Genomic DNA, 16,128 nt, shown 5'->3' with positions numbered 1-16,128 from the left:
TGGCGCAGGGTCTCGACGGGCTCAAGCCATGGGTCTTGCTGCGACACATGCAGTCAGCCGACACGTGCCGTCGAGTGGCGTCACCAGAACCGTGCTTCCTCGTGCCCCAGCACCGGCGCAGTGCTTCCGAGAATGGCAGGAACGCGATCTTGAGCAATGTGAGGCAATGCGAAGATGAAGTAAATGACATCAAATTATTTGATTAATTAGTTTCAGTAAAGAAAAACATATTGTTCATCTGAAAAAAAAAATTACACCAAAAGAAAAGATGATTTTACTCAACATCGGTCGCTTGATTGCTTCTCATCACAAATTACACTATTGTTTCTTCAGATCACAACGTAATTTCTAAATAAAAATTAGAAATATACCGAAACATAGATATACCAGCTAGCAATAACATTCCATCAGATTCTGAAACTAATCAGATGCGTTGTTGTTAGCTCATCAGCACATCATCTTGTTGTATAGGAAGCAGTAGCAGGCCTCGGTTACACGAAAATAACTTCGAGTTTCGCACACGGTTTGCTCTTGATGTGTTTCTCGAGCTCAGCATCGTTGTTGAATCGGAATGAATACAATGCTTCTCGCTGGGTGATGCCGACCGGGTATATTCGATAGATCCGTAAGTCGTTTCCTCCTCGTAAAACTTCTGGCCTTTCGTTCTTCCAAATGGGCACATGATTCAGCAATCGGAACTTGGCAAGAACTGCAGATTCGAGTGCTTCTAACGTTAGCCTTCCGGATCTGACATGGATCATGTAGCTGTTAAAAAATCATGCAGTAGGTGTAATGCGATAAGAATGAAGCTTTAGATTCGACAATGGATATGTGCCTCATGTAGATGCTCTCCATTTTGAATCGACCTCGTTCTCTGACAAACAAGTGGTAGACTGTTGCTGCTTTGCTGGTGCAATGGCAGGGACGATTCTGAAACGAGGAACTTGTTTCCTCTTTTTCGCGGATCTTTGTTGCCAGATGTATGCAAAGGCGACAAGAGGAATGTACAGAGGCCATGTCCACAAGGGCTTTGAATGAATCAGATGGACCCTCATATTTCCACCTACATAAAAAATGGAACTAACTTGTGAAGATATCGATTTGAGAAGACAAAGTCTGATAATTGTGCTTCAGTTAGATTCCTCTTTATGGCCTTGTCAAACCATTCGATCATCTATTTCTTCTGATGTTCAAGAGGATAAAAGATACAAAACTCGTAAGTAAAAGAATGCTTAGAAAAGGCAACAAGCATAGGAGTTTCAGGGAAGAAGCACAAAAGACGATGCTAATTTCCTTTTGTCATATAGCTAAATGTTTAATGATGGATGAGTACTGGTACAAGATAGGTAGTTCATTTTTTCTCACAATTTTCAAGTAACATCAAGAGATAGAGCAATCATTTCATTCATTATTACAGTGAGTTGTCGAAAGATGAACTATGAGAAAATTTAAGTTGCATAGTAGTGATCTGGATCATAAAAGTCCAAAACCGAGGAAGAATTTTTGCAGCATGATCAAAATTCAAGTATCTACCTTAGTGTATGGTTGTAAGCAACACGGTCTGATGCAAGGGATCTCATGGTTTTTGCAACTGAAGCAACATCCTTGGTCTCTTTAATATGCAAAATACAATCAGGACAAGGAGCAAACTCTTGGATATTTGGAGCACCAATGACGACAGGAACAGTCCCTGCAGAGTAAAGGAAGGGAACAAAATGCTTTTACACAAACAATAGAGAAACTCAAAGACACGAATGAGGATTAAGAACAGATAACAAATTGAGATTGGTAGAATCTATAGATCTACATTATTTATATTTTTTGGATAATATTAGCAAGCTACTAGATCTTCAAGATGCGGTGTAAGGAAATATAAAACAAATAATGCATTGCCGCAATGAAAAGCAACTGAATTGTCAGTATTGCAAATATTAGTTTGAAAAGCACACCTGCAACAAGTGACTGAAAAAGTTTTTCTGTGACATAATCTTCCTCGTTAGAATTTTCAAAAGCCAAGCTAAATTTGTAGCGCTTTAAAGTCTCAACTTTGTTCACTGCATCCAGATAAGAAAACACACGAAACAGTAAAGTAGTCTAGTTATAAACTATGGAGAAAACATTGAATGACCCATAAGAAGAATGTAGTAACATAAACCGATCATAATGAGAAAGATGATCTGTATATGATCCAGCTATTTGCTTCCACAATAAGCACTCATGACCCAGCTAATCATTTGTTCATCGAGGACCAAACACAAGTATATAACAAAAACAACAAGATGTAGAGCATTGTATTCACCATCACCATCACGGTTCCGGTGACAACTACCATATGAATCAATCTTAATGCCCAACTCTTCCAGCATTTCAAGAGCCTGCAAACGGAAATTGCGAGCCCCACAGTTGGAAATGAAAGCGGCTGCAAGTGCTTCTTCTGTTTTTGGACGCACAGGTGCCATTATTTCATATTCAGCCCATGAGAAATAACCAACAGGTACATCGGAAGAAAGGCTGGTTGTCATTACAACTTTATACCCTCTCCTATCCAAGACAGAAAGGTTAATGCCAAAGTAGAAGGTCAATTATAAAAGGAAAGGAAAAGGATTGCATGGTAAAGAATGAAGCATGCCCATATATCATAGTTTAGGATAGCAAAAAGTTAAAAAGTAAGTATTCTTGAATCTCCTTTTAAAAAAAAAGATAGATTGATATAATCAATTTGGTAGTAAAAATAACAAAACAGTATGCTAAAGTAAGAGTAGCAAATCGGGAGACCCATGAGCAGTTTGAGACAAAAAAACCAACAACCTGAATTTATATGTTTCTTTCACCATTAAAAGAAGAGTGGCTTCTATTATGCTAATTGTAAATTAAAAAAAAAAACTTCAACATGTTAATTTAAACTCACGCAGTAATATTAGTTTCCTTAATCAGATAACAGTCTAAAAACATGAGCAGAATTCTTCAAATTTGAATATTTCTCAAATGATGTAAGACTAGATTGCTCAGATACATACTATAAATTCAAAGAAAAACAAGTGTTTACAATGCTAACTTGGATAGGATGACCATTTATCCAAAAAAAATCTCAAAATCTATGGAAATGGAAGGGCCAAAACTATGGTTTTTTATTGTTAGAACCCTCCTTCACATGTGGATAAGCAAGCTGAAATGGCTAGACCGAGTGTAAGTACCCCAAGGTAGTTTTGATGTGATCAACCAAGTTAAGTTAAATCCTGTTGATATTTAATCCCTGTGTCTAAGTGTGCAGGAACTTAAGAGAGGAAGTCGAGCGAAAGACGCAGCTAGCGAGAAGGACGACACGGAAGAGAGCCGATGGGCTCGGTGCGTCTGAGGGACGAGGTATTGTGGAAGAGTACACGGGCGGATGAAAGGAGGCACGCGGCGTTTCCGAGGGACGAGAAGTCGGAGTGGAAGATTGTTCGAAGACCGGAAGTTGGGTTCGGGCGAGCCCTATTCCGGATGGCCGAGATCACCCAAACGAGTGGAGCTAAAGCGGAAGATCTGGACCAATGCAAGCGGAAATAAAGCGGAAGACCGAGACCGAAAAATCAACAAAAGGCTGATTTTTCGGTCCTGCTCGCCCGGAGCATAATTTTATCCGAAACGCGACGTGGTGCGTTCCGTTGTGACGGGGATAAAAGTTTATCCCTCAGGCGCCCCAACCAGGGCTATAAATACAGCCTTGGTCCAAATGGTTCAGACAACACTTGTAAATGCTTTTAGTTTGTTCTACTATTTGTTTGTGAGCCATCAACACTGTAAGAGGCTTCTCCGCCTGAAGGAGACTTTGATAGTGAGCTTCAATTTCGTTAGATTAACAACCTCCCCGGTTGTAACCAAGTAAACCCCTTCGTGCCTCTACTCTTAGTTTATTTCTTAACTTATTTTATGCAAGTGTTAGTTTAATAAAGCTATAAAATTCGAGGAAGGTTCGTGTTTCTTTGCAACGCTATTCACCCCCCTCTTGCCGGCCGCCACGGGTCCGACATTGAGAGCAACATAGGGACTGACTTCACTTAATTGGAGGTATTATTTTAGTTACGAACACTAGCAAGATAGAAACAGTTAGCCTCCTCTCATACATCAAGTCTAGTTAAGTGACCACTTATATATAATTTGTTGCAAGTCTTGACAACTGGTTGTTATTCAGTTTTATTGATGTGAACCTGACCAAAATGTATGTGTATGATCAACTAATTGCAACAAACTCCATTGAGGTACTGGTTCATGAATGCATCATGTTTTTGAACATTTTTACCCAAAGATTCCACAAATGTATAGAAGTAGCATGATGATATAATTGGTTGTATTCCCATAGATTCCACAAAATGGTAGGTAAATCTTATATTTTTGATAATTGTTTTATGATGACAAGAAAAAACTTTTCATTATTACATAGCATTAAGAGTTAGAAAAAAGCTAAAGTCAGTGAGCTCAAAGGAAGTAACTAACAAGTCGTAGTGTCAAAAGACAAGGGAATGCCATCATCACAAGAAATTGCTAGATTATGCTGACCATACAAACAGAAAAGAAAATGAAAACTACTGTGAAGTTGTGAACTAGTCATATTACACAGATGATACTAAAATGAAAATAAAATCCAAAAACTAAATCTTTCAAGATGAAACGAACAAACTGTGCTTACCCACCGTCGTGCTGCGTCAACACTATTTTCTGGATAATAGTGTGATGATTCCATGGATCTTAGAACAGCAGCAACAGCTGGATTTTGTGGTAACCCGAATGAAGCATCAGGTACCTTCTCATTTGAAAAACCAAAATGACAATCAATTGAGCAAGATCTCCAATCCTGAATCAGAAATAGAACATTTAACACATTTAATATAATGGAGCATCTCAATTTGACGCTATATATCATGATCAATTGCTAGATATAAATGTTAAGATTAGCACATGAGGAGGAAGAGAAGTCAAACGCTCAACTGGTAGCGTTGGGAAACCGATAACAAAATATTACTTTTGATTTCGCCTTATGATTTATCCATCTAGATTTAGTTATAATCGAAACAGCAATTACCCAAACTCTTAGTCAAAATTATCCAAAAAATTCCTCCAAACGAGAACACGATCAGCAAACTCTCACCTTCTGCATCCCGGAGACAAGAACTGGATCTTTCTGGAAATCTCGGGAGTAGGGCACAGCGTCCTGCCTCTCCAACCACTCCTCGCACTTATTGACCTCTTCCGGATCCACTAACCCTTCCGGGATCAAAGGCGAAGACGAAGACGACGACAAAGAGGTCGACCACTGATCTATCATACTGGAAGCCTTCTCAGTAACGTCGATGCGTCCCGAAAAGGCGATCTCGCCGATGACTGCGAGGGCTACCAGCAGAGGGATAAGGCTCGCCCACCTCCTCCGATGTTGGCCGCGGGGCGGCACGCCCGTCAAGGGAGATCCTCTCTCCTTATCCATGCACTTCTACGCCGTTCGAAGGAGGAGGAGGCGGCGCCCGGCGCCCGTGGCTGGAGTGGTTGGGGTCTCCTCCTGCTAGTCTTGTTCCTTCCTGCTTCGGTCTTTGTTGACTCATTTCAGAAAGGACTATAACCTTTCAATTTTATTGCACTCATACATAACCTACCCAAATATACTCGTTCTTCCATTAGAATAGCATATGCCGGGAAGAGACGTGGGCGTCACTGATTGGTTAAGAATCGAATTTTCCAAGTTTAGACGGTTGATTGGCAAAGCCACTCGGGTCCGCCAGGTTTGGTTCGGCATTGGACAATGCTAAATCCTTATTCAATCAGGCCCATCCATTTATTTTTTTTATAAAATCATCCCTATTTATATTTATCTCCTTACTAAACACTCCTTCACTATTAGTTCTTGCCAAATCACCTTCTAGAGTATAATTATTTTCCTAATTTACTCTCAAATTTCAAGTTACTCCAAATTTAAACTTGTCGAGGGAAAGAAGAGATGAGACGATACATGGAAGGGAGAACCGTCGACCAGACCAATCGGTTCAATCAACTAAACTAAGAACCAAAAGTTAAGTTCATTGACATTGGATTGGAAAAAGAAACTAGTCGACAAGCATTGAGAACCTGCTGATAGCATTATCAAAGCAAACAACCATTGCCAATGGATCAATATTGGATTAAGTATTGTTGAACATCTCCTGACTAACATTAGGGATGGATAGATTCAAGAGAAACCTTGAGTTCTACTTGAACAAATCTTACGAGGGGTAACTGATCTCCCATCTTCTCTTGAATTTTCTACCTCCCATGACGTAACTGATCTCCGGTCCATGTCAAGATCAACATTGTTTGTAGCTTGTCCTGCTATAGAAGCTAAGAAAGATGAGTCAGGAATGAGCCCAGCCGGAAACCATTTTTGCAAGGTACACACAGGAGTATGCAAGGCCCATGGAACATTATCATAAATTAGCAAAGGCCACTTGAGCTTTGCCAAGGAATCGAGATGCTCCCTGTAAACCAAATTAAATCCAAACCTAAAAAAACATGTGCTAACAACCACGTGTCTTCTAGTTGATGAAATAACAAATCAATGCAGCTTCAGATAACAATCAATATTCAGGAGAAACAAAACTCTTAAGTGAATACCATGTGCAGTCATAAGCAATCGATTATTTTGAAATACTTTCATGATAAATGCTTTCTGCACTGCACAAAGTTCATTGGAAAGATGCTTGTCAACTAAAATAGGATCAACTAGTAAGTCATACATAGTAGTTACTGTCTCAGATTATTCATAATTTGATAAACATTCAGGAATTCCAAAAGTTCATGGATCATTGACTCACACAAGAGCCATCTGAGCCTTCTTCCTTGAATGAATTCTCTGCAAAATGGTCTGAACACGATTCTGGTGGTGATATAATGCAAGCTCTGCATTATATCACAACATAAGTTTCATGCAAGTTAATGTAGAATACCAGAGTGCCTATATTAAAACATGAAACGAACATACTCACATATAAAAATTATTAGAATATGATATTAAACATGGTAGGAAAAGAAAATGATATACCTAGTGAGGAAGATCCAAGTCAGCATCATCTGGAAATAAGTTACAGAAGATATTGCTGTATGATTTTTCATCTGTATCCTCAAACCCGACACACAAACAACATTTAATTTTACCAAGTACTCGAACTTCAAAGTGATTAGTCTACTTGGTTTTGCCCCAGTATATTCATCATCGTAAACATGAAGAATGAATTTGAGTGGATGAAGTTTGGCAGATTCCTGCCTGTTCAACTCTATCCTTCACCACATTCTTCTTTGGCCTTTTTCGTCTTCTTTGGCTGCCGGCGCCGCCGCCGCCGCCGCCGCCGCCAGGTTAATTCCACCACTACAAGAAAATGCTATAATAGCGACCGCTTTAGCGAAAAAGTTAGTATTCAATTGTTACGCCTTTTTCGATCTCCTTTCACGAATGAATTTCAATTGTTTCGTTAAATTAGGAGATCGAAATTAATTGCTGTAGCTAATTTACAAATAACGGTATTCAAATGCGTTGAATAATTAGCTATCATTATATTTATCATTTAAAGTTTAACTTAATTTGTTGTTTAATAAGATTATTTATGGCTAATTGGTTAATAAATTGTATAAATTGAAATTAAATTTAATATTGATCTCTAATTTAACGATGCAAATAAATTATTTTACTTGTTAAATTATTAAGTGATTTTCGCTAATAATGTTATTCATAAAATAAATTAATAAATAAATTTTGTAATTTAAGTGTGGATATAACTTTAATTTTGTGCATTTTTAACTACTAAACTTTAAATTTGGTCACAAAATTGAGACTGAATAAAATATGCGGTCGCTAAATAGAGACCGAATAAATTATTTAGTCGCTATTATCTCCCCAAAAATCGCACACAAGCCCTAAATCCCGAACTCCTCTTCCCATCTCCACGTGATCCCCTTCTCCCGTCTCCGCCCGATCTCCTTCTGCCATTCTCTCACACGTCATCACTCTCTAGCCGGCGATCTCCTCCGGCGTTAGCTTTTCTCCGGCGCGGGTAAACATCTATTCCTTCACTCCTCCTCGGTGTCGCCTCCTCACCATAAACGCCGCCCGACCTTTCCTTGGTCGGCCTAAGCCAGGCCGGCCTGAGCTCGGCATTTTCTTGCCTGGCCTGAGCTCGACCTTTTCTTGGCCGGCCTTTCCTTGGCCGGCGTGAACTCGGTCAGCGAGTTCGGCTTTTTCTTGGCCGGCCTCTCCTTGGCCGGCCTTTCCTTGGCTGGCATGAACTCGGTTAGCCTAAGTTCGGCCTTTTCTTGACATGTACATTCCTTCACTGGCCTGACCTCGGCCTTTTCTTGGCCGGTCTTTCCTTGGCCCTAAATATTAGTTAAGGTCTGCCTTCATGTTTTCGACATAAGAGACGGTGTACATTGCTCACCCTCCTCTATATGCTACTATGAAAAGTTATGAAAACACAATAATCAGAATGCACAAATTCTGAGTTTCTCTTGTTTGTGATCCTATGATGAGAACACATTTTGACTTAGACAATATATATAGTGTAAAACTGTAGTAAAACTCATTTGAGTAGAAGGTGTTGGCCCTACACTACCAACATTGGTAAAGAGCATTGCTTTGCCCGTTGCAACTCTCGTATGACTTGGGTACATTTTTTTTACTGATATCCTTCGCTATATTTGTTTGTCAATTACTCAAGAGAGCCTTCATTATTCATAGATGAATTAATTGAGGAGTTTTTCCCTACGTCTAGTATATAATGATCTAACTATTAATTACTTCTAGTCATTAGTGTATTTTTTCCCTTAACAATTTTAACTTACTGTGGTCAGTAGGCCACTAACATACTTTGCTCTTGGTTAAGGAGAATCTCTCTTGCATTGGAGAATAAACCCTTACATCTGCTTTGTTTATTCATGAAATTGCTCTCTATAATCTCAAATCTTCCCACAGTTTGAAGATATCGTGGCAAGTAAAATACAAGTATTTGACACCCTTGACAATACCATGATTGCAATTCTATAGAGCAAATGCTAAGTAATTGTCTATATAAAAGGATGAGTCCTGTACTTGCTGTGACATCATTTTAGAATAGAAATTGCTTTTTGCTTAACCAACTTCCTCTCTTTTATTATTTCAAGTATACTGCATTGTCTGAGATCTTATTTCAGGTATGTGCATTGTCTAAATTTATGGCACAATTTTTTTTATTATTTTCTTTTCAGTGATATTGTATTTTTAGGTATATTTCATTTAATACTAACATTGATTACTATTAATAGAATTCCATTATGTTTTATTGATAGAATTGTTATACATCTTTATCTTTACACGTTTAAAAAATATTGCAAATTTTTTAGGTTACAATGCATATGAATAAAGGTTGGATGTACAATAGGTTAGAAAATGGGTTTATTATCGATGAATTTTATGCTGGAGTTGACGAGTTTGTCAACTTTACTAAGCGTCATCCAAAATGGGTCAAGTCTGCAGTAGAGCAATCTGAGAGATTGATGAATGATCGATTCAAGGCGGCAGTAAAGCAATCTGAGCGATCAATGGATGATAGGGTTAAGGCAGCCGTTGAGCGACAAATGCGAGAATTCTTTGATCGCTATTCAGTAATGAGTCCTTCTGCTTTTCCAACACCGCATCGTTTTGATTCACAGGAAACTCAAGACCCAAATCATCCTGATAAATAGAAATTATGAGGTGTGCTGGGCCTGATCTAGTAAGGATCGTAGCACTAGTGTTTTTTTAACATGCCATTTACCTTGATTCCAATATAAATTTTAATTTGTGATTTTTTGTAGATGTACCATCACTCCAGCACCAAAATGAGATGCAAAGCGACGTATCGTCCATCTGAACTTCTCTTTCCTCTTCACTACGGGTAAGCTTCTATTCAAATTTTAGATCATGTTATTAAAAAAATTCTTAAAGAGTTTTAGATTTAGAGTTAACTTGACTCGTATCAAGTGCATATATATTGCAAGTAAGAGTTAAGCTCTGTATATATGCAACATGTATTCCATGATCCATATTTTTGTTAAACATCTCTTCCTATTTTTGTTTTAATTCATAATATATTGTTATTTTATTTGATGCAGGATTGGATAAAGAAAGTTGTTATTTTATTTTTGAGCACGTTGACATGTTTATCATCAATGTTTGGATATCGTCTACTTTATTGCTTTTGTTTTGTATCAACTGGATTTGGTTTGTATTAACTGGATTTGATTTGCATGTATAATATGTAACTTTTTGTGGTTTGTATTAACTGGATTTTATTTGGTTGACACTTTATGTTTTGACATTTCATTGTGCATATATGTTTGTAATATTGGTTGATGTTAAAGTTTATGATAATGTTTGGTTAGTATGATATTGTGTTGTCATGGTTGATTGTGAAGTTGGATATTGGTTAGTATGATATTGTGTTGTCATGGTTGATTGTGAAGTTTATTTGATGTCCGTGTATGATATTGGTTGTATGGTTTGTATAGTATTTTGTTGTAAATAGGATACAACAAATAGGAGCAGCTATATTTTTCCAGGATTAGCGACCGAAAATATAAATTCAGTCAAAATAAGCAATGAAATTTTTTTCCTAACAGGACTTTAACGACCGATATTTATATTTCGGTCGTTATTTAATGACCGAAATATAAATATCGGTCGTTAAATAACGACCGCAATATAAATTCTGTCGCTATTTATCATTAAATAACGATCGATATATAAATATCGGTCGTTACTTACCGACCGAAATATAAATATCGGTCGTTAAATAACGACCGAAATATAAATATCGGTCGTTAAAGTCCTGTTAGGAAAAAAATTTCATTGCTTATTTTGACTGAATTTATATTTTCGGTCGCTAATCCTGGAAAAATACAGCTGCTCCTATTTGTTGTATCCTATTTACAACAAAATACTATACAAACAATACAACCAATATCATACACGGACATCAAATAAACTTCACAATCAACCATGACAACACAATATCATACTAACCAATATCCAACTTCACAATCAACCATGACAACACAAACATTATCATAAACTTTAACATCAACCAATATTACAAACATATATGCACAATGAAATGTCAAAACATAAAGTGTCAACCAAATAAAATCCAGTTAATACAAACCACAAAAAGTTACATATTATACATGCAAATCAAATCCAGTTAATACAAACCAAATCCAGTTGATACAAAACAAAAGCAATAAAGTAGACGATATCCAAACATTGATGATAAACATGTCAACGTGCTCAAAAATAAAGTAGACGAAATATAAATATCGGTCGTTAAAGTCCTGTTAGAGGAAAAATTCCGTTGCTTATTTTACGACTGACTATATATTTTCGGTCGCTAAAATTAGCGACTGATTAAATTTCGATAGCTATATTAACTACCGAATGAATAATTCAGTCGCTAAAACATCTTGCGACGGAAAAAATGCCGACTTTTGTTTTCCGTCGTTGATCGGTCGTTAAATTGTATTAGCGACTCTTTAGCGACCGAATATTCGGTCGCTAAAGATGATTATTTTTGTAGTGCACTGTTTGGAGAATTGACCTTGAACTAGGCATGAGCAAAACAGGTCAGTAAAAATTAGAAAATGAGAAAGCTTAAAATAACATGCATTTTTCACAAAACTATATAGAACAAATATAGAGGAAAATAAAAAGTTAAAAATCCACTAAAACTTCTCACATGAGCAAAATAACACACACAGTTAAGAGTAAATATTTTACAGAGCCATTTAAAGCTCGGCTCGGCCCAGTTTATTTACAGCCCTAATGATCACCATCAAAAGGTCCCGTTAGTACCATGTGGCCCAAAAGCCATGTGAATGTGCCTTTGGTTTTCCTTCCATATATATCTATTGGCTCCTTTCTTCCTTCTTTTTCAAGTAAACAATGTTTTTCTTTCCTTTTTGTAAGAAAGTAAACAGACTTTATGTGAGATTATTTATTCTTAAATGGGCCGTATAACAACACGTCTCAATAGAGCCCATTAGATATAATAGGTCTCTATTGTTGTCCAAAAGGTATCAGCCTAATTCCTATTGATCCGGATATGAATGTGACATGGGAGGAATTAAGGGGAAGTCAAAGGGCATTTGGGTAAAAGGGGGGGATGTTGAGGGTTAAGAGGGAGGGGGGAGCCGGTTCGTAAAAGGGGAGGGGCGCCGCCAGGGAGGAAGGGGGCTTCATCTCCCATCTTTCGCCGCCATCCTCGAGCATCGCGTGCATAGCCCGCCACTGGTAGCTTCCTCACGAGCTGCGCCGCCGCTTCACGCACGCAGCCGCTCCGGGCGTAGCCTTCCTTCTCCTCTCCCTCCGGCCGCAAGCACCTCCTCTTCTCCTCCTCGTGGTGCCGCCACCGGACGGGCACGACGCCACCTCTCGCGGCTATCGCCGCCTCCAGCGGCCGGCGCCGCCTCCAACGGCCGGCGCCGCCTCCTGCGGCCTTCGCCTCCTTTCCTAGCCGCTGTCACCTTCTCTCCCAGCCACTGCCGCTGCCTCCGGCAGGCGCTACTACCTCCGGCGGGTGCTACCGCCCCCGGCGGCCATCACCGCTGCCTCACGCCGCCTCCGGCGGCTACGGATGCCACTGCCGAGGCCCCCAGTGGACAGCAACATTTCTTCCAGCAGCGCCACAGTGCCTCCGGCGGACAGCGCCTCCGGCGTCCAGCGCCGTCACCTCCGGCAGCCTGATGTGGATCCGGCTATCGGGCCGTGGTATTTCATTCGTCACACCATTACCATGTTTGTGAGTCATCTGCACTATCTGGCTTGCGCGCTATACGCCGCCCTATGAGCCGTTGTGATATTCCCGCTGAGGTGTTGTTACCATTGCCGGCCTATGAGCCGTCTCCTTGGACCCCTGCCGCATCATAGCACATGCTGCCGCACGATGGCTCGATCAGCACCACGACCAGATCATCCATCCATCCGAGGGCGCCCCCTGGGCCAGGGTACGTCATTGCACTCGTTTCATACTTATTTTATTATTATCGGGTTATTATGTGGTTACTTATATGTCTGTGGGGTTCGCCTCGAGCACCGAGGTACCAGAGACCGGGGGAACCCGGTCGCTGGATACAGGTACAGTTGACCGGAGGAGGGCTTCTGACGATCTGGTCAACACAGCGGACAGCTCATCGACCGGGTCATGGGGATGCGGTCAACCTTCCAGGATCAAAATGGCGCCGTCTGTGGGAACGCGCCTGATCTGGAACGTGAAGATGGACGACGCCGGATAGTTCTGCTATCCTCATGACCTAGGTCAGTCTTTCCGTTATCTGTTCTCCGATCGGCCGGGAGGTTTATATCCGAGCCAGGGGCTCGAAGCCCAAGGCCCCCGAGCCGATCGACCGGGAGGTTTATATCCGAGCCAGGGGCTCGAAGCCGAAGGCCCCCGAGCCGATCGGCCGGGAGGTTTATATCCGAGCCAGGGGCTCGAAGCCGAAGGCCCCCGAGCCGATCGGCCGGGAGGTTTATATCCGAGCCAGGGGCTCGGCCCCCGAGCCGATCGGCCGGGAGGTTTATATCCGAGCCAGGGGCTCGAAGCCGAAGGCCCCCGAGCCGATCGGCCGGGAGGTTTATATCCGAGCCAGGGGCTCGAAGCCGAAGGCCCCCGAGCCGATCGGCCGGGAGGTTTATATCCGAGCCAGGGGCTCGAAGCCGAAGGCCCCCGAGCCGATCGGCCGGGAGGTTTATATACGAGCCCGTGGCTGCCACGGGCTCGATGGCGAAGACCCCGAGCCGATCGGCCGGGTTTGAATTAGCCCTCAGGACCGTCGAGCTCCGACGTTAAATATCGAGAGTCGAACCGGCAACTATAAAAACCCCGGCTTGAAGACCGTCGAGCTCCGACGTTAAATATCGAGAGTCGAACCGGCGACTATAAAACCCCGGCTTGAAGACCGCTGCATGGACTAGTTATCAGATATTCTATCTCCCCCATTCGGGGTTGAGCGGCTTTCGCTGGTCATGGACCAGATTCATGATCATCTATCTCCCCCGTTCGGGGTCGAGCAGTCGTCGCGGCCAGGTATCTATTCTTCCGATCGACATTATTTCGGTCGCACGCGCGGTATCGTCCGCCCGGCATTTATCCGACCGATCGACATCATTCCGGTCGCACACGCGGTATCGTCCGCCCCGCATCTATCCATCCGATCGGCATCATTTCGGTCGCTCGCACGACAGCGTGTCTAGCATCTATCCATCCGATCGGCATCATTTCGATCGATCGCACGACAGCGTTCGTCTAGCATCTATCCATCCGATCGATAGCACTTCGATCGTCCGGTCGGTATCTTCGCGGCTGCGCACTCGGCATTGGTTCGATTACAGACTTGGTCCGCTCGGTACCGTTACCATCTCCTGCGACACCACTATTAAAGTGACCGCTCGAGCGACATTATATTATTGGTTCAGCGATTTATCTTTGACATCGAGAGCGGTTCAATTCTTTGCAATAGACTGTCCAGTCAGTCGGACTCACGCCTCCTTCGACTAGACTTGAAGGGGAGGCTTGTGATCCGGATATGAATGTGGCATGGGAGGAATTAAGGGGAAGTCAAAGGGCATTTGGGTAAAAGGGGGGGATGTTGAGGGTTAAGAGGGAGGGGGGAGCCGGTTCGTAAAAGGGGAGGGGCGCCGCCAGGGAGGAAGGGGGCTTCATCTCCCATCTTTCGCCGCCATCCTCGAGCATCGCGTGCATAGCCCGCCACTGGTAGCTTCCTCACGAGCTGCGCCGCCGCTTCACGCACGCAGCCGCTCCGGGCGTAGCCTTCCTTCTCCTCTCCCTCCGGCCGCAAGCACCTCCTCTTCTCCTCCTCGTGGTGCCGCCACCGGACGGGCACGACGCCGCCTCCTGCGGCCTTCGCCTCCTTTCCTAGCCGCTGTCACCTTCTCTCCCAGCCACTGCCGCTGCCTCCGGCAGGCGCTACTACCTCCGGCGGGTGCTACCGCCCCCGGCGGCCATCACCGCTGCCTCACGCCGCCTCCGGCGGCTACGGATGCCACTGCCGAGGCCCCCAGTGGACAGCAACATTTCTTCCAGCAGCGCCACAGTGCCTCCGGCGGACAGCGCCTCCGGCGTCCAGCGCCGTCACCTCCGGCAGCCTGATGTGGATCCGGCTATCGGGCCGTGGTATTTCATTCGTCACACCATTACCATGTTTGTGAGTCATCTGCACTATCTGGCTTGCGCGCTATACGCCGCCCTATGAGCCGTTGTGATATTCCCGCTGAGGTGTTGTTACCATTGCCGGCCTATGAGCCGTCTCCTTGGACCCCTGCCGCATCATAGCACATGCTGCCGCACGATGGCTCGATCAGCACCACGACCAGATCATCCATCCATCCGAGGGCGCCCCCCTGGGCCAGGGTACGTCATTGCACTCGTTTCATACTTATTTTATTATTATCGGGTTATTATGTGGTTACTTATATGTCTGTGGGGTTCGCCTCGAGTACCGAGGTACCAGAGACCGGGGGAACCCGGTCGCTGGATACAGGTACAGTTGACCGGAGGAGGGCTTCTGACGATCTGGTCAACACAGCGGACAGCTCATCGACCGGGTCATGGGGATGCGGTCAACCTTCCAGACACGTCACACCGACAAATTCGTCTTCTCAGCTTCCAGACAGGATCACCTATCAACCCAGAAACTCTCAATGGAGTGTGTGAGCTAGCTTAATTAGCCAGTAAGGTCGTTATTAGGAGATGTTAGGATCTTGAGTTTGAAACTCTCGGTTCTACTTACTATCGTTCGAATAGATAGGTCGAACTATTAAGACTCGGCATAATACAAGAATTCACAAGTCATTCTTTTACCTTGATACCTACAATGGCACGTTAAAAATTTACAAGCTAAGGAAAGCTTCTACTTCTCTCTTTCATTGCTTCACGGCCATGGTAGCTTTTGCAATTCATTCTCTCTTCTCTCCTGATCACGAAGACAAATGTGGGACACACCATGGTAGCTTTTGCACTCCCGGCCCCAAGGTATTTATTTATAGTGTGATGGATGCATCTAGCTAGCTAACCCAACTCCAACTTGATTGGGCATCTCTCTTGT

General features: G+C 42.7%; 1 protein-coding gene across 1 annotated transcript; it reads right to left on the bottom strand.

The window, feature by feature from the left end:
- Positions 1-272: 272 nt before the first annotated feature.
- Positions 273-5,578, bottom strand: LOC121986259 (putative fucosyltransferase-like protein). The gene is made up of 7 exons (XM_042540126.1): positions 5,129-5,578; positions 4,674-4,834; positions 2,300-2,541; positions 1,950-2,054; positions 1,534-1,690; positions 836-1,063; positions 273-747 (listed from the first exon to the last, which is right to left on the bottom strand). The coding sequence occupies exons 1-7, from the start codon at positions 5,459-5,461 to the stop codon at positions 492-494; spliced, it is 1,482 nt and encodes a 493-aa protein (XP_042396060.1). The 5' UTR covers positions 5,462-5,578; the 3' UTR covers positions 273-491.
- Positions 5,579-16,128: the final 10,550 nt, after the last annotated feature.

Source organism: Zingiber officinale, chromosome 5B (genome assembly GCF_018446385.1).
Source record: "Zingiber officinale cultivar Zhangliang chromosome 5B, Zo_v1.1, whole genome shotgun sequence".
Lineage (NCBI taxonomy): Eukaryota > Viridiplantae > Streptophyta > Magnoliopsida > Zingiberales > Zingiberaceae > Zingiber > Zingiber officinale.
This window is presented reverse-complemented; position numbering and strand designations above follow the sequence as displayed.